Source organism: Tachypleus tridentatus, chromosome 7 (assembly GCF_004210375.1).
Source record: "Tachypleus tridentatus isolate NWPU-2018 chromosome 7, ASM421037v1, whole genome shotgun sequence".
Classification (NCBI taxonomy): Eukaryota; Metazoa; Arthropoda; class Merostomata; order Xiphosura; family Limulidae; genus Tachypleus; species Tachypleus tridentatus.
In genome coordinates, this window is record NC_134831.1 from 173,921,075 (window position 1) to 173,940,327 (window position 19,253).

At 34.1% G+C, this 19,253-nt stretch overlaps 1 protein-coding gene across 7 annotated transcripts in view; it reads right to left on the bottom strand.

The window, feature by feature from the left end:
* Nucleotides 1-3,492: 3,492 nt before the first annotated feature.
* LOC143257277 (putative oxidoreductase YhdF) overlaps nucleotides 3,493-19,253 on the bottom strand; it is a 28,732-nt gene continuing 12,971 nt past the window's right edge. For 2 of the 7 annotated variants that reach the window (XM_076515715.1, XM_076515714.1), the window contains exons 4-13: nucleotides 15,219-16,774; nucleotides 14,707-14,785; nucleotides 13,296-13,435; nucleotides 12,496-12,588; nucleotides 11,567-11,652; nucleotides 8,451-8,544; nucleotides 8,131-8,170; nucleotides 7,118-7,154; nucleotides 4,917-4,971; nucleotides 3,493-3,838 (exon numbers count right to left, since the gene is read on the bottom strand). In XM_076515715.1, the coding sequence (XP_076371830.1) occupies nucleotides 3,683-3,838; nucleotides 4,917-4,971; nucleotides 7,118-7,154; nucleotides 8,131-8,170; nucleotides 8,451-8,544; nucleotides 11,567-11,652; nucleotides 12,496-12,588; nucleotides 13,296-13,435; nucleotides 14,707-14,764 (759 nt within the window). In that variant the 5' untranslated portion in view covers nucleotides 14,765-14,785; nucleotides 15,219-16,774 and the 3' untranslated portion in view covers nucleotides 3,493-3,682. Of the gene's footprint in view, nucleotides 3,839-4,916; nucleotides 4,972-5,272; nucleotides 5,333-7,117; nucleotides 7,155-8,130; nucleotides 8,171-8,450; nucleotides 8,545-11,566; nucleotides 11,653-12,495; nucleotides 12,589-13,295; nucleotides 13,436-14,706; nucleotides 14,786-15,057; nucleotides 15,140-15,218; nucleotides 16,823-19,253 lie in introns of those variants that run through there. The other 5 variants (XR_013031760.1, XM_076515716.1, XM_076515718.1 and 2 more) reach the window with 5 other exon arrangements.

Consider the following 19,253-nt stretch of genomic DNA (forward strand, 5'->3'; position numbering starts at 1 on the left):
AAATAAGGTTTGTATATATAAATATAACATAATTATTTGTATATAAATAATACATATAAATATAAATATAACATAATTATTTCTATATAAATAATACATATAAATATAACATAATTATTTGTATATAAATAATACATATAAATATAACATAATTATTTGTATATAAATAATACATATAAATATAACATAATTATTTGTATATAAATAATATATATAAATATAAATATGATATAAATATGATATAAATATAATATAATGATATAAATATAATATAATGATATAAATATAATATAATGATATAAATATATATAATCATATAAATTATTGATATGGATGGTCACGTTTTAACCATTGACACTACTGTACAGTAGTGTATTGTTGTGATGTCAGCAAAATGTGCACATGCAATGAATCGCGAGAAGAATTGTGCATTCTGTCGGATGTAGAACAGCATTACATATGAAATGAACGTTTAAGTTGTGTCTGATTTACTCTTGAAATAGAACCTTTTCAGGGACCTTACGCGAATATCTTTAATTCATACACAAACATTTATAACCTTGTTCATAAAATGCAAACAGAGAAAGGTCTCACACGATAATATATATTAGTGTACTTGGTGGATATAGATAGATTTTGTCACTAATCTGTGTTTGTGAATTTTCCTATGTTATTGGAGGCCTCGTTTTCCTTACTGCACCTGATACAAGAGTTGTTACAAATCTCTTTCTGCATGGTCCTGGTGCCCGAAGTTTATCCATATTTCTTTGTTTTCTAACGTTCGTCTACTACATTAAGTACTTGGTGTAAATTTTATAAACAATTATCTACATTATTTTTCCAATGGTTTTATCATATAAAATATCAAAAATATTTTTATATTTTTGACCTAGTTTTATTTTTAATAAAATATTAAAAATATTTTATAAGTTTTAAAAATTCGTTAAAACGTGTTATTAAATGTAAACTTTCTTATGAATTTCATTGATATTAGTATCACTTGAATTTTAAAACGACATCTATTCGTCGTTAGAAAAATATCACAACAATGATTCATAAGCTCATTTAAAAGTATGAACACAAAACACCATGTCACATGACCGGAATGACTTAATTGATCAGTACTGTTATTTCGGGAATCGAACGTCTGATTTTTGAGTTGCAAGTCCATAAACTACCACTGTACCACGAGAGGACTACCAGGTATTCTGTGCAGCGTGTTTATCATAAACTTAGACACGGTCAACATTACTTTCAAACCATTTTTCATAGATAAATTGTCTGCGACGGCGACAACCTTAACCGCAGACTCTACCTCAGCTTGCAGCAGCTTTGCAGGCTGAGTGGACAGCCATTCCACAGGATGTGATTCGTCATCCTATTGCTTTCATGGGCAGAAGATGCCCAGCAGTTATTGATGCTCACGGGGGGCATACTCGTTATTGACGTTGAGTGACGTTAAACTTCACCTAGTGAGTGTGGATTTCGCCTTTGCAGACTTTGGATGTTCAGCAGTGAATGTGCAAAGTTTCACACATGTCATACAGAACTACCCGGAATAAAGTTGTTAACAATGTGTCTCATATTTTGCCTTTTGCGTTTCTTTTTTTGAAGAGTATAGTTCATTGTGTAGCTTTGCCGTTAAAATGTTGTTATTGTTGTTTTGAGTTAAGCACAAAGCTACACAATGTGCTATCTGTACTATGCCCACTATGGGTATTAAAATCAGGTTTCAGCGTTTTAAGTCCGCACACATACTGCTGAACCACTGGGGGGTGCGGTGAAAAATTTTCAAAAAGAAACAACAACAAGAAAAACCTAACAATCAAGTCTGGAACTATGAGGAAAATGTTAGATCTAATGACTAGCCATCTAGTGACAGCTAAATGAAACACTTTGGGAAATATTTTAACAAAGACTTTCTAACTTTGGTTCTGAATTGTTTCACGTTTCGAGACACTGGTTTACATTTTTTGATCTAGTTTCCTTGTTGATTTACAAAGTATGAAAGGAGAAATAAATTAACTGCTTACAGAAAAACCGATAAAAACACATCATTCGTAAAAAAAAAGAAGAGAGAAAAAGAGAGATAAATCTTCGTTTAGTTTATTTTTCTTGCTCTACAACAACAGAATGCTTGTTTATTTTTAAGCAAGAATCTGCTGATTTGTCTATCTGCAATGTTCTCACCAGAAGAATCGAGTCCTGAACTTTAGTATTATAATCTTTCAGGCTTATCGCTCAACCATCATTAACATGGTCATAAAACAATTGAAATGAATATTTGTTAGAAATTAAGAAAAAAGTCAATTGCCTTATATTCTAAATATAAGAACGATTGACTTTTAATATTTTAAATTTCTGAATATATAAGGCAGCACAGCATCAGTAGCACACTGTAATTAATCACATTTAATTTGTAAAACGACAGGAGGCATCTGTAGTTGTTTGTATCCAATCATAAATTGATGGTAAAAAGAGATAACTTCAGGAATCGTAAGTCCTATCGAAGATTACTTTAAATAATTTTGGTGTGTTTGTCGTTAAACGTCAAGTTACACAATGGACTATTTGCGCTAGGCCTATAGCGAGAATCGAACCTTGAATTTAAGCTTTATCAAACTACATATTTATTGATTAGTCACCAGGCTAAAATGTACTTTAGTAATTGGCCAAATACTAAAATATGTCAAATTTCACATCAACATGTGTTCCAGAAATTTCATTGTAGCTGGTGTTTTGTATTATACCTTACTAGATCAGATAAACCATGGACAATACTGGTTAAAAGGGTAGTTAGATAGAGTGTATTGTAGATAATACTGTAAATACAGTTGCATTATCTATATTACACTGTTCTAAATACAATTTTCGTATCTGTACTATGGTGTTTAAAAAGAAAAGTAATTTCTGTTATTTTGTTATTGCTAATAATTTCTATCATTGAGAGGCATCGCTAAATATGTGGATGCACCAGATTATTATTTGTAGCAACAAAAAGAGAAAAATGCAGTACAAAAAATCTGTTTTTCAAAGTAATGATGTTTAGAAAGTTACAACATTTGAGGGAAACATATCGAGAAAAGTGTTGCTCTGTGAGTAATCTGAAAGTGCAGTATAAGCGAACAGTTTTTTTAAACAACAATGATTATTGAGAGAACAACGATATTTTAAGCAAACTGACTATACCAATGGTCAAATAAATACAAAAGCATCAGTTAGGACATTACAAAAACCAGGCACAAAACTAAGGTCTATACTATGTAAAAACTACACTGACAAACACCACACCAACATTATTTCGATGTCAGAAAAACTGTTTTCGTAAGCGAGTATTTGTGACTGAAATTGGTCAAGAATAGAATACTTTGGTTGATGTCACCTAGCTGATGTACCATTTAATATAAAAAAAATTCTATGAACAATATTATATTTCGTTTCTTTTGTTCTTAACGACCATTTTATTCAAAATTAATAACTAGAGGCTGAATGGAATGAATTAATAATGTTTTATTTAAAGCGAAAAATGTATTACACCAGAAAAAAAAAAGATCAGAACAGTCAACCAAAAGACTTAGATCAGTTAAATCACCACCTTAACTACCATCACACAAATAAAGAATATACGGAATAAATCAGCAACTTAGGTTTTACTGTTGCAGAAGAAAAACAAAACCCAAACTCATTTGTAAGAGATAGTTCTAACGCCATCTACCACCAGAGTTTCTCCTGTTATATACGAAGCTTCGTTTGAAACGAGAAAAGCGATTGCATTGGCGACCTCTTGCGGTTGTTCTATGCGACCAAGTGGATATGACTCGGATGCTTCTTTCTTAATCTGTAATATACAGATTTAAAAATATTTAGTTGCAGTTGACGTTAAATTTCAGTGTTAAAAAGTGAAAAATTAGTGATTTTTTAATTGTACTTACATTTATATTTATAACTTATTCGACTGAACCGAATGCATCAGAGAACCTTCTGGGATAGACGTCAAAATTATGCTCAGTATGTATTTGGTGAAAGGTCAAAAATAAATATCCCTGGTTAGTTCTGGTTTGATTTTCGGAACTTCAATGACTGTTGTAGTTTTGACGAATTAATTAAAATTTATTATTCAACCAAATATATTTACGCAATGTTATATTCAGTATTAAAATTTTAAATGAATTATAAATCAGTATGGCAGAAACACACACGCTGTCTAACAGGGCTCTGAGATTAGATAAACAAACAAATAAACCTGAAACTGAACAATTAATTCCTGTAAATAACTAGAAACAACATTCCAACACCTTATGATGACCATGGAGAAATAAATTAGTTTTATAAAATATAATGTGTTTATTATAACCCCATGTATACCGACACGATCAAAATCAAAAAGCACATTCTGATATACTGTTCATATAGAAAACACTTCCATGGTGGGGCAGTGGTAACTCTTTGCATTCAAAACCCAAAAACCATCAGTTCGATTCCTCTTCACGAAGACTGAATATAGCCAGATGTGACATAGTCGTGAACCAAGGAGCTTACGGATCCATTACTTTGTTGGTTAGGAGATTAATAGTAATATTTGGGTTACAAACAATGGTAAACAGAAACAACACCACTACTTTGTTGGTTAGGAGGTTCCTAGTAACATTTGGGTTACAAACAATAGTAAACAGAAATAACACCATTACTTTGTTGGTTAGGAGGTTAATAGTAACATTTGGGTTACAAACAATAGTAAAGAGAAACAACACCAATATTCCAATAAATACCAATAGTTTATGTTGGACATCACACTATGTCTTTGATTTTAATTAACATTCTTGTACAGTATTTTCTGTGAATCTAGTGACTGTTTCTAACTTTAAATAAATCGTATTATAGTTGAATACCAACAAACTGATATACTTTTCACGTACTTCCTTTATGTCTAATCCAATGGTTAAAAATATATTTGTTTCAGTATATCCAGGGCTGCAAAATAAAAATACATAGAGAGCATTAGGATGCAAAATATTTAAAGCATTACTTACAAACTTTAACAACTGAGTAATCCTTACCACAGTATTCTATTCTTTATAAATTCTCACAGATTTCAAACATCATACGTTCAACGTATTAGAAATACGAAGCAAATAAATTAAAATTAATAACAAAAATCAAACTAAATATAAATTTAGATATTCTATTGAATTATTATTTATAAATAGAGTAAGAAATACATGTATAGTCTTAAGTGTGACACCGAGAATAGCCTGTGTCAAACAAGAATTACCGTAGGATTGACGGAGAGTGCTGTTAACGTGTTATCTAGCTGTCCTCCTTCAACTCCAGTCTGTAACAACAAATATAGAGACGGTTATGCTCAGAAAACCTGTTGTGTGTTTTTACGTTAAATACCTAAGAAACTTCTCTATTGCTTGAAAATTTCATTCTCCAAACTTTATATAATTGTATTTCCAAAAATACAATGTTTATTTTTAAAGGGTGGTGGAACTCGCAACCTGAATGGTATCTTATGGAACACGTGAAGCTAAATAGCCAAGTATAACAGTAACAGTGTTGAACTACTTGCAGTAGAAAGTCACATAACGATCAGCACAAGTTACCACATAAACTTTGTTGAATCCTAGACATGTAAAACAGAATTATCTGCTGCTATGTCCTGAGCTCTTGTTTATAGTACAGAACGTGTTGCGCAGCATTACGTCTCGAACCTTAGACCATACCGACAGTAAATAACAGATTAACTTATAACTCAAACAATACAGGTTATCTAATATCCTATCTCATTGTTAATCGTAATTTTGTTCAGTTGTGATTAAGGTAATCCAGAAATTTTGAAGCATCTATAAAATACGTTAATTTTTACTATTTAAAATTTAACAGGAGATAGGAAACAACTCAAAATAATTGTTCTTTTACAACTCTGAAAAAAAATCAAAATTTTCTTTGATGAACTGTCTTAAGATAATAAAAAAAATAGTTAAAAACTAAGTGACTGCATCAGCCGTACTTAATTTTGAGCTGATAAACAAATCTTCAACACCCAACGCCATCTCTTGGCTAAATATTGTAGGATCATCCACGACTGTGAACCATGAACTTTGAGGTCAGTGATGGGAATTATAAGAGACTTGGGATGGATTAGCTTCAACAAATATATGAAGAGAGGTATCTTTACTCTGAATGTACAAATGGTATCTTCCTCACCTTCTTTAACAAGTGTTGTGGATAAAGGAATAAAACACCCTTTGTAGAGAATAATTTTTAACAACTGAAAAATTATTATACAACATAAAAAGTACCAGTTCCCAGTAGCCCGGCATGGCTATCTGGCTAAAGCACTCGACTAGAAATCTGAGAGTCACGGGTTCGAATCTTTGTCACACCAAACGTGCTCGCCCTTTTAGCCGTTGGGGCGTTATAATGTTACATTCTATCTCTCTCTTCGTTGGTAAAAGAGTGACCCAAAAGTTGGCGGTGGGTGATGATGACTTGCTACTTTTCCCCGAACCTTACACTGCTAACGCTGAGGGCCCACGTGTAGCTTTGCGTGGAATTCAAAAACTAAACCAAACCTGTTTTCAGTGACAGGAAGAGTTTAAGTCTGTACAACAATTTAAATTATTTCATGAACTTTAGAAAGTTTAATTGTGTTATATTCTTGGTTTCACTCAGAATCAAAGTTCTAAGCTACTTATACCATTCACTACAAAAAGTAGTTTCTGAGAATTTCATTCATGTTAAGAGACACTCAACAATAACATACAGTAGCTCTAAATTTATATTATTTAAGTAATGTTTAGTTGTGAAATGTAAATAAGAGTGTGATTAGTTCTTCCATCATTATAAATGTTGAGGTTCGCTTACGTACACAGCTTTTATAACAGGACACAGACAATCGTTGGGACAGACACCATCGTTAGCAGTATGTATTTGATTTTGGAGAGAATAGGATATCTAAACAAAATACTCTCTCTGCCTGTACCTCATATTCACAGTACGAATACGATAAACAGTAAACTGAGCCCTGTTTTAAATATATCAAATTAAAAATTAATATGTATCCGAAACACTTTTTTGAATAGAGGTTATGAACACATAAAAACACACTTACTTTATTGAGTTCACTCTGATTTGTTTGGGAGCAAGATCTGGAAAAATAAGAAAATTTTAAAGACAAATCCAACGGGTAATAAATATCTGTTTCTCTGGTTTACATTACACTGATTTTAATATAAACACTGCGACCAGATTTTCAAATTTTTTATATGAAACTATGATGGAGAAAAGTATTCTAATGGTGTGAAATTATATTAACACAAAAAATAGATCAAAAAGTAATAAATAATCGATATTATTTTAAGGAATATTCACTCTTATTTTAGTAAATAATAAATAACCTAGGTAACGTGTATAGTGATTATACAGTGTATTGACAATATACCACTAAATTCTATTTAGAATAATTTGTTACACTTAAATCGATGAAGTAATATTTGACACGTATATTGATGTTAGATGACAGTTACTATCGCTCAATGGGCAAAACAGATTTTTTACGAACTCTTTAAACTAATACCGAAAGAAAGCATTAGTTGAGTTTGACATTTTTTCAGTCAGTTGTGAAACTTACACTAACAACAACCTGAAAGATTGAAGTTAGTATTTATGCATTCTATAATAAAATTAAATATAAAGAAATAATAGAAATCAATAAAAAATACAGACCTAAGTGTGCGTTATTCCATACAATTAATTTATTTTACGCTTAAGATTTTAATTAATTAAATATGCTATAAAAACAAGTTGTGTTGTTAACTCCTTCTGACGAACGTATAAGTAATTATATTTGATTAAACTAAGATTCAAAAGTGTAACTTTGGGATTACTTGCTGTAAACTTGTATCAGTAACCATTTCTAGGAGGAAACCTACTGGTCAAAAGTGATGATGAAACAGAGGTGGCTACACATAACTTAATCACTCAGACAAGAGAATTTGTAGTTTACGATGTGCAAATAAAGAAAACCTTACTTCAAAAAACATAACTTATTGATAAACAGTCCCAAATGTTTTTATATAAAATTGTGTTTGTTCTTCAAAATGTATGTGCTTGTTAAAAACTTACCTAATGCCACACTTCTGGTGAACTGATCTAAAGCGCCTTTCTAAATGGTATAGGAAAATACTAGAAAAATACATACTAGAAAAAAATCGATTAAATAATTTGATAAGAAATTAGATCTAGAAAACGAAATTAATAGTAATTAAATTACTATTATTACAGAGAACTATAAGTAAATTATATGATAAAAATTAACGTGATATTAGAGGTAAAACTTGATAAATACACACTGAGAATTAATAAAAATTTTCGTTTCATTATTAAACTTTAATCAAATGAAATTCTACAAATTTTCACTGGCTCTTCCATATTAGACTACTTACTCCCCTTTTGCCGAGAACGCTTGAAATGTTGACAAATGAACATTTACTTTCAATCAGGTGAGGAACAGCTAGCGTCGTCAAATGGTACACAGCACTTGGAAGTCATAGAAAAAAAATACTCATAATGTTTCAAACTAACGATCACAGCAATAGATGGCGAGAGTATTAAAACCTATCTGGCGTTCGGTTGCATATCTCTACAGAATATATGTAATTTTTTTAAATTTGTTTCCTTACTATTTCATAACGATCCTGTAGAGTTTTCCAGCGTTTCCCATAAATTAAATTGTCTATATATGAATAAAAGTTACAAGTTACTAGAATTTCATTTTCAAATGCGTTTTATTTCTGAAGTACTTCAAAACTGCTTAATATTTCATATCCTCTAATTCTACATTTTACTTCAAGAGATTTAATAGCGAATTATAACGTAACGTACACGTTTCTTTTTTTAATATCGAAAAAAGTATTCCAATATATGAATCGTAACGAAATTAAATAACAACAAACTAGAGCTTCAAACTTCCAGAAGTTAGTCTTACAATATTTTCCCTCTATCTTTATTCAACATACAATGCTGGCCAAAGTCTTAAGACCAATGAACATAAAAAAAAATATGCATTTTGCGTTGTGAGACTCAACCACTTATTTGAGTAGAGCTTCGAAAGATGGAAATAAGAAGAGGAAAAATAAAAATAAAACACTTTTTAGAATTTAATAGGGAAAATGTGATCACCATGAAATTAGCCTAAATACAAGCTGGTCAAAAGTTTAAGACCATACCAAAAAGAAGTCCTAAACAGGGTAGGAAATGCCCAACAAGACGTCTCAGTAGTGAGTTGCACGGCCGTCATTGCGAATAACTTCAAACATTCGCTTTGGCATGGTCGATATAAGCGTTTGCAGAAGGCTGGGAGGAATATTATTCCAAGTGATGAAGTTGGCTTTACGAAGATTATGCACTGTTTGGAATTGACGTCCATTTCTATAGACTTTCCTTGCCATCCATCCCCAAATATTTTAAACGGGGTTCAGTTCAGGTGAACACAAACGATGGTCCAAAAGAATCCCGTTATTCGTTATGAAACAGTCCTCTGTATTGCGGGCATTGTGGATTGCAGCGTTGTCCTGCTTAAAGATCCAGTCATTTCCACACAAGCGACGGCCTTCAGTCAATAAGAATGCTCTCTCGAACATGCTAATGTAGCTAGCTGCTGTTTGACGCCTTTGTATAACCTATTATCCGTGGAAGGAGAAAGCACTTCAGATCATGATGGAACCTCCTCCACTGTGTCGTGCCGAAAATGTCTCCGGTGGGATTTCCTTATTGTGCCAGTAACGTTGGAAGCCATTGGACCATCTAGGTTATATTTTTTTCTCTTCAGAGAACAAAACCACTTTTCTACGTCTCAAGTTTGGTGCTTTTCAGCAAAGTTTAACCGATCTCATTCGTGGTGTGGAATTGGGCTTGGCCTTTGAAGACGTTTACGATTTTTTCTAGCAGATGCCATCTTATTGTTTTTGTGCTGCATTCTGCGTCCGTAAGGGCCTTAATCAGGTTCGACGATCGACTGGTGTATTGCCGGACAACCCGACGAATCCTCCTACTTAACGTCGGCGAAATTTTCTTGGGCCAACCACTTGAAATTCTCATTCTGTCTCCCTGAGGGTCTTTAAAGAAATTTGTCACAGCAGTTTTACTATGCCCAATCTTACCAGCGATGGAACGATGAGAGAGACCTTGCTGTTGCAGCTCGGCAATTTTGCCACGCTCAAACTTTGTCAACCTTTTATCCAATGTAACACAGGAGATGTCAGTGGGAGACATTGACAACGCCAATGCTAAAACAGAAATGACTAAATTTCGTTACGTGTTTACCGATTAACGCTTCGTTTCAGTATGGTCTTAAACTTTTGACCAGCTGATATTTAGGCTAATTTCATAATGTTCACATTTTCCCTATTAATTTCTAAAAAAAGTTTTTTTTATTTCCCTTTCGTTATTTTCATCTTTTGAAGCTCTACTAAAATAAGTGGTTAAGTCTAACAACGGAAAATGCATATTTTTTTCTTTATATTCATTGGCCTTAATATTTTGGGTAGTGATGTATGTATAAAGTTTTTTTATTCTGTACATTTGAAATTCAAAATTTGTTTGTTGCTTGCTTTTTGTTTCTCCGCTGCGTTCTGTACACAAGTCACACTACTCACACGCCAAAATGCGCAAAAACACAATTTTAAGTTGAAACACACGTCTATCGTCTGTTACCCAAACATTCATTTCTTTACCATTAACATATATACAGCATGAATAATTTCTATGCAGAGTTGTCATTTTTTGTAAGTTTTAGTTAACATTTAATTACAGGTCTGTTTATTTACTAATGATTATCTATACATTTAATTCATGTAGAGAAGAAATATATGCAGAATTAGAATGTCGTGGGGGAAAAAGAAAACAATAGGCCTTACGAATAAAATAAAATAGCGTTGTCTACCATAAAATACACTATGTAAAAATAGAAAGGTTTACATTATCATACTTATTATGTAAAATTGAGATGAAAATCAAGTGAACCAATGTATTTTATTCTACTTTATTTTCCTTTGGATTGTTAGTTATTGGAAGTTAATTTTTTCTTATGATGTATTATAAAGTGAAATATTGCACTTTGTTTGTAGTGTGTTTCATACATGAATATCAGAAAGTGATTACAGTAACACATTCATAAAAACATATTAAATTTACATTAAAGGAAACTGAACATAATATAAAATACATATGTACGTTTAAAATTTTAATATTCGTGGAAGAATGACGGGGAATGGGAGAAACAGAAGTAGGCTTATCCTGTTCACCAGAACGGGTACTAACACGTGTACCAGATTATCTAAATATTCTCCATAAGGGCCAGAAAACAGACAGCCTTTTGTACTTAATAAGAAACAAATACTAATATATATATATATATATATATATATATATACAGTATTGATTACAAATTGTATATACACACAGTCCTCTCCTTGTTTATCTAAGTAGATATATGTGTGTTTGTATTATGTGTAGATTTTAATAACTTCTCTACAGAACTACTAGTTGCTAGCTTCGTTACCGAACATTGGTTTTCCACACCAAATCCAGTGAAGCCAAAGAACCATCTTCAGCTGAGTCCAACGCTGCCATTCCGGCATTGTTAACCTGAATAAAAAACAAAACATTTTTAATTTTTTTTTTACTTTTCTCTTATATTTATATTAATTTGAATATTTTTGATTCAAAAGTAAAAGTCGTGTAAAATGTTAACTGTATTACGGAATTTCAGACATTTTGGTTTCTAGTGCTTTGCCGGCTGTTTGGGTTAGGTTCGAAAATTCTGACGTTGATGAGTTTGTTACCAGGCAACACGCGCTGTAATGATCTCTTCATTTGAGGTAATTTCTCTTTTCTTTCTACCTCTTACTTTTAGTGAGTACAGATTGTGATTATATATCGTGATCTAGTTAATAATTTCCGTAATCTGTAACCACATCCACGTTGGAATCTGTGTCACTTCTATTAAAGAGCAGTGACTTACAAGTACAGATGAATTTTAAGAAAGACTTCAGTACAAAATGTGTCCCATATTATTAAAATACAAAAAGCGATTCATCTTTCCAAAGAACGACTTTTTTTGTTTTTTGCTTTTGTTTTTAGTATTTAACTGTATTGTTAAACCTAGAGAAGGCTGATTAAGTAGTAAAACACTGGCTATTCCAAAACGATTTGTAATTCACTCGGACTAAAATATAATACATAAAAAGTAACCACAGGCTAAGTAAAACGCTTTAATTAAGAATTTTTCCAGTTTACTTTCTTTACTTGGAGTGCTAAGCCTTTTATGTTCCTCTTAAAAAGTGGTCCTGCCAGGTTTAACTTTGATCAGAAATAATAATGAAACATTAGCCTTCAAATGTTTAAGAACTGTACTAAAAATGAAAGAAAAATTAATTATGGTATAGACGTAATGTGTTTATCGATATTTTCTGTAATAACTAAACTCACTAAAATATCCAGTCTTCCGTAGGTATCAGTTGTTGACTTCATAATCCGTTCAATATCTGATTCTATGGTTAAATCACCGACGATACACAAAGGCTAAAATACAAAATAAAGTGAACGTTTCAAGTGAGAAAACAGAAATAAAAAACAGGAATTACGTTCTATTTATAATTAATTGATTTAATTTTAATGTATCACGATTAACATTTGAATTATTACATATTACTTATCATTTATCAACTTTTAATTGTAATCTGTTACATTTTAATTACTATCAAACGTGTTTACTAACCATGTTTCACCAGAGTTAGACGTTTGTCAATCAAATATTTGGAACTTTTAGTTATTTGATTTCTCTGTTTAGAGATATTTGTTTGTGTGTTGGTAAACAAATATTCTGGGTTGAAACAAGTTAAATATATTTAAAAGAACACATTATAGAACCATGATGTGAGAATACTTTCATCAGTTTTCTTCACAGACTGAAAACAATACCAGAGTTGTAAGAACTATATATTTCTTATTTATTTCTTTTGCTTCTCAACTAAAGGTCAAAATGTGTCAGAATTTCTCATTAGTAGAAGAAAACGACCTTTACACTCGTAATATCTCTATAGATTTTTAAAAATTAACCAAAGTTTCGCCTGTGTGGCTTCAGCAGGATTAATATCTTCGAATATTAAACGTTGTATAAAATGAATAGAAATGTATATCTGGAGAGGGAACATTGTTTTCTCTCTGAATTGTATCTAAACATTTCTTTTCTATTAAACACTTCTATATTATATCATGTTTCGTCAAACATTTAGATTATAAGGTGAAACTGCTTCACACTCTTCAGCAGATTTTGTCAAATTTTCTTGGTTCCTTCCAGTCAAAGCTAGCCTCGCTCCCAGGCGTGAGAACAACACTGCAGTGGCTCTACCTATCCCTAAACTGGCACCTAAATATTTAGATATACACTTGAGTATCTTAATTCTCAAAAGAAGAAAGATTTTATAGCTTTTAAACAAACATGTAAAGAATGGACACTTAGTTCATCAATATTAATAAAAATGTTTTAATTTTAATTTATTGTATTAAACATTTATTGTATTACTAGTGCACAGCCCGTGACAAACGACGAGGTTGGAAAAACCACCCCAACCCCACAGCTTACCTTAACCTTACATTTCATAACTTACTGAAATAAATACATTTTGTGAAATAAAGCTTGACCAATAAAGAGCTAGTGAAATGTAATCGATGCAGTCAAACGTTGGTAAATTCATTTCTAAGCCAATCAGAATTAAGGTCATTTATGAAACAAATTCGTAACGTATTCATTAACAATAAAACAAAATATATACACAACAAAACTTCAAAAATATTTCATAATTTAAAATTTCTAGGCTAGGTGATCCAGGCTACATCTTCACTTTAAGCTTGACACTCATTATACTTAAAAGGTTTCACGACACCATCACCCCCTTATAGACCTCTTGAACCCACGTCACTAAAATCATAAAGAGCAAACAATAATTGAACTATTCTGTTTGAATAAATGAATTTTAGTTTTTATGAATCCTTTTATTTCAAGAACTCATGGGAGAGTTGACATTACACACACACACACTGGTTTTTATGTGAGTTAAATGACGAACAGTAAAAGTTGATTATACTGATGAACCTGTGATTAACGCCACCTGCTAGTCCAGCTTTTGCTCAAAAACTTCGTGAAGTAGTCATTGATCAAATCAGCTACAATATTAGCTAATTTGTAGCCATTAAAATGTAGTGAAACATTCGTTTCTTATATGATACAAATTAATAAAATATACTGATAAAACACTAAATATAGTAAAAACATATAGGTGCCCAGGTCGTTTATCAAGAACACGTTTATTCAAACTAAAACTGTCGAAATGTAACGTTTTTCATAAGCCATAAGTATATAACAGTAACCATTTTATCATAACAATTTAAATTTATTATTTTCAGTTACAAACGTACGTGTTTAAAATGTGTGACGTTTAGAGACTGTTATACACGAAGGAAGACCCTTTGTAACAGTATTTCATCAATACAACATTGTGAAATAAAAACACATTTAATACGTTTGTTCTCAAATACTTTTGAGTGTTTGATAATGGATACAGAAATAGTTATCAGATGTTCAGTTAGAATGGTAACGGTAAGAAGACACACATGTTTTTATTATAGAATTTTACATACTTGTGATTATCGCCACCTTCTGGTCAAGTTTCTTATCTGTAGATATAGAGGTTGCCATTCTGTTTGTTATACAAGTAATCTGGAAACAAACAGCAACATACAATTTTATTCTCAGGCCCCAACAACGTATGGCTCCGTTTTAAAAATGTTAATTTTAGGAAACAAATCAACAACAAAAACAACACACAGCTTTAATTATATTGCGTTAAATATAAATGACCTTCAAATGATAACACAAGTCTAATGCCTATAGCGAGAGAGAAAAACACAATAAACAAATTATATATTGCTACATAAATAGATAATTTTTAAGAGAGAGAAAAACAAAAGAAACAAATTATATATTTCTACCAAAATAGATTATTTTTATGAGAAAAACACAATTGACAAATTATATATTTCTACATAAATAGATTATTTTTATGAGACATAAACTTTGTTCAGTTCAATGAAGTTTTCTTTCAAATACTTATATATACATCACATTACTTCATGCAGAATAGTAGATTTACCAGGAATTAGTGGACTTTCAACTGTTTGCAGATCTCTTTACCTTCATAGTCACACCAACTGCTGGTTGCTGATTGGCTAATCAGGCAAGTTTCTAGTTACTGATTGGTTGGTTAGGTTTATTTTGCAATGTTAAGTGTCTTTTGGTAACTTTCCGTTTTATCTATAACATTCACAAACCACGTGACTGATAAAAATGACTCTTTATTATGAAATATAAAGTTTACAATTGTTATAAGTACAACGATTTTATCGGATTAACATGTCACCCTGATATATAACAACTATATATAGTTAGCTGGTGATAGAAATAACGCGAATATACATTAGTATTTCATAATAAAAATGTTTAAGGTTTTATATAACAGTTTACTTTCTTTACTTATCTCAAGTTTATACGTTACGCCACCAGGAGATTATGCGTCTTCACCTAAAGTGAACATGGGAGTGATTCTGATCTGAGAGATCGACATGCAAGATTTAACTGAAAAAAGTTCAACTCTTCTACACAGTCAGTTGTTATATATGACAGTCTTCTTGTCTACCAGAAACGTTAGCTTTCACTAATCACGTGACGTGTTTCCAGGTGTAGAATAATAGTACGTTAGACAGATGAACCTGCAAAAATTAACTAAAACATTCCAAACACCTTCTACACAGTCAGTGGTTGTTGTATGTGGTAGCTTTCTGGTCACATACATCCACCAGCAAAGCTTGGTTATGATATGTATCTTTATTTTAATAAATAAACATATTGTACAGGAAGCAGGCTGTGATCTTATAAAAATATATCAGATACATGTTATTATTTTTAATAAATATTTATATATTATTACTTTAAAAATACTTCATTATGCTCTTAAGTTAATATATTTATTGCAATAGTACTTGTTTAAATACGTGATTTCTAGAATAATACAAAATAATTCTAATCGCACACACCGAAATTTATAAGTCAATTTGTTTTAGGCCTAACATCAACTGAACCTTTACCAATCTGTACACGTTTTTTACGCTAGTTTAATTAGGGCAAAACTTTATTATACGTAATATCAGTGATAAATGAATTGATTTATGTTATTTTAAACGCAAAGACAGAGTTTTAACATATGTGATAAGCTATTATTATTATGATAGAATATATAATTTAATTGAATTATGTTAAATATCCTCTAAAATTATTGATAACGAACCTTTAAATAATTCTATTTAAAATACACGTTGTTATATATTTATAAGTGATGTTCATGTAACTATTTCAATAAACGAAATCATAAACTCATTAATAACAATGCATCAGTAACAGATTGTGAGAGCGAACCAGCGGTTCAGGCATGACCAGGTACTTTGTACGTTCGTGTCGTAATCGGAGAGTCGCTGTTGACGTTATGATGTGATGGTCGATCACACTGTTTCTTTGGTTAAAAATGTAGACCAGAAGTTGGCGATTATTGATGATGACTTGCTGCTTTTCCTCAAGTCTCACACTGTAAATTGGACACAGCTGCCGCAGATGGCCCTCGTGTCCACAGAAAATGAAGTATTGGAATTTAACATACTAAGATTGAAGTAAAATCGAAGTTAGAACATTTTGAAACATGATATATATGTATTATTTTTGCAGAATAACTTTCCAGTCAGAGAGTACATATATATATTAATACACCAACAAAAACAAATAATACCATTGTCTATCGAGTGTACTTTATGTCCCAGAGCTTTATACAGTCATAGGAAAAAGTTAGGGCATCCTATGAAAGCCTGTGTATTTTTGTAACATTTTTGGATATATAGATATTTAATCTCAATTTCAACAGTACTGAGAAATTATAGGAATATAACTAAACAATTAAAACTGAAGAAAAGACTTTTCAAGATCTTTTGTAAATGTAATTCTACAAAAAATGCATATTCTAACTGAAAAAAAGTTACGACACCCCTACATTTCTTCCAACTTAAAATGGCTCAACTCTCACACATGTGTATCACACCAGATGCACATGATTAGAAGATCGTTACTCAGCATTTTGAATGAAACATTTAGTTTCATGTGCTGCTGCCTGTCGCAGTGCTCACTCGTGACACTTCACTTTTTTTTTCTCGGCTCGCAGCGAGGTTTATTGTGCACTTCTTTACCATGCCCGTCTCGGGAGTTTTGCAATTATCTACCGTGTTCAGTATCGTGTTCGGCCATATCCGTGTATCTTGGTCCTGTGAAGTGCGAGCCCCATTTGTGTGTGTGTGTGTTTTTGTGTATATATACAGTCTAGTGTAGGTCGGTATGGCTACGGCCATCTGTCCGTGTTCTGTTCGGCTGCAGTCCATCCGCTTTGTGGTGCTCGCGGCCTCCCTACCCTCGGCAGTCATAGACGCTGTGAATGCAGCTGTCGGGGGTAGCCAGACTGAGTGTCTGCAAAATTTTGGCGGTGGGCGATAAGTGGCGACGCTGGCGTCTGCTTCACACGCCCGTTCCCTGCTGGACAGGGGTGACTTTTATTTGGAGACCAGCGTGCGCCCGTGGAACCAGCCGGGCAAAACATAACATAACGTACCCCCTTACGAACTGGTCTATGACGTCGTCAGGGACGTATTGGCGGCGTACGGCACAGTTCGTAAGATAGAACATGAGCGCACCATATGGGCCTGTCAGTGTGTACTGGGAACCGAAGAATCTGCCTGGACACCAAGAAGTCGCTTCCCAACTTCATTACCGTGAACGGCTTCCGGGTCATGATCAACTACCCGGGCATGCGGCGGCTGTGCTGCCGCTGTGGCCTCGACTGCCACCTATTCGCCGAGTGCCAGACCCTGTGGTGCGCAATATGTCTGGCCTACGGACACACAGACAGTGCCTGCACTGTCAAATGTATTATTTGTGGTGATGGCCATACGGCTTCGCGTTGCCTGAGGCGTGTGGCGACGTATGCTTTGGTGGCTGCGGGGCCGCTGACGGTTTCGCTGCCCAAGAAGACCCGGGCTAAGAAGGCTGCGGCGGCCGTGGGTAGGGTCCCCGACGGGACGCCTGTCCAGGCGCCTGAAGTGTCAGGAGAGGGGGAGCCTCAGACCTCTGAGGGGGCTCAGGTCTCGCCCGCCCAAGAAGTGGAGGCTGTGTCCTCTGGGGTGAGGGTGGCGCTTCGGGTGCCGTTAGGATGGAGGGGGCCTTTGAAGAAGCTTCAGCTCATCCTTGGAGCCCGGCCTCGGATGGGCCCCAGTGGGGGTACAGGACGGCCCAGGTAACCCTGTGGCGTCCCACATCTCCATGGAGAGCTCTGGCTTCCCTGTCGGGTGGTGTGGGAACGGGGAGCTGTGTGGGCACCCACGATCCTGTTACTTCTGTATGTGATAGGGCGGGTCCGTCTGAAGAGGGTCCTGCCCCCCTGTACGGGTTGGGTCTGTGGGGGTTGTTGGGGACTCTGAGGATCCCCAGGCTTCCTCTGCTAGCTCCACTGAGGCTGGGGGTTCTGAGGGACCCTTGGCCATGGCTCTGGAGATGGTGGATGTTCCAGCTCCATCACCCGAGGCGCAGACCACGACGTTAGACGAACTACCGTCGCCCAGCTCGTTCGCGAGTTTTCTGGACTTTCCCAGTCTTCCCTGTCTGTCTGGACTGAGTGAGGACAGTGGAAAGGTGTGAGGGCCTTGCAGCCCCGTTTTGTTGCCGGACATCAGTCCGGATGTCCCTCGCGTGCAGCAAAGGTGGTCGGATATCGACGGCCACTGCTGCGAGGAGGAAGTGGGATCGGGTTGCCTCAAGAGACTGCACGCTCCCCTGCTTCCGCCAACTTTGTTGAAGCAGCAGCATCACTGAGTCCTCCCCTCTGATTTGTTGATGGGTTCTTCCTGCCTTACTCTTAACATCCGGGTGATGCGTAACGTTGCTAAGCAATTCTGCGAATTCTCCCTGTTCAACCGTTTTACAGTTGACGCAATTTTCTTACAGGACACCCATTTTGCCTCTCAGAGGGACAATTTTTCTTTTTCTTCCCGTTACCCTGTCCGTGCCTTCTAGTCGTTTGGCGCTACACGTTCGCGGGGGG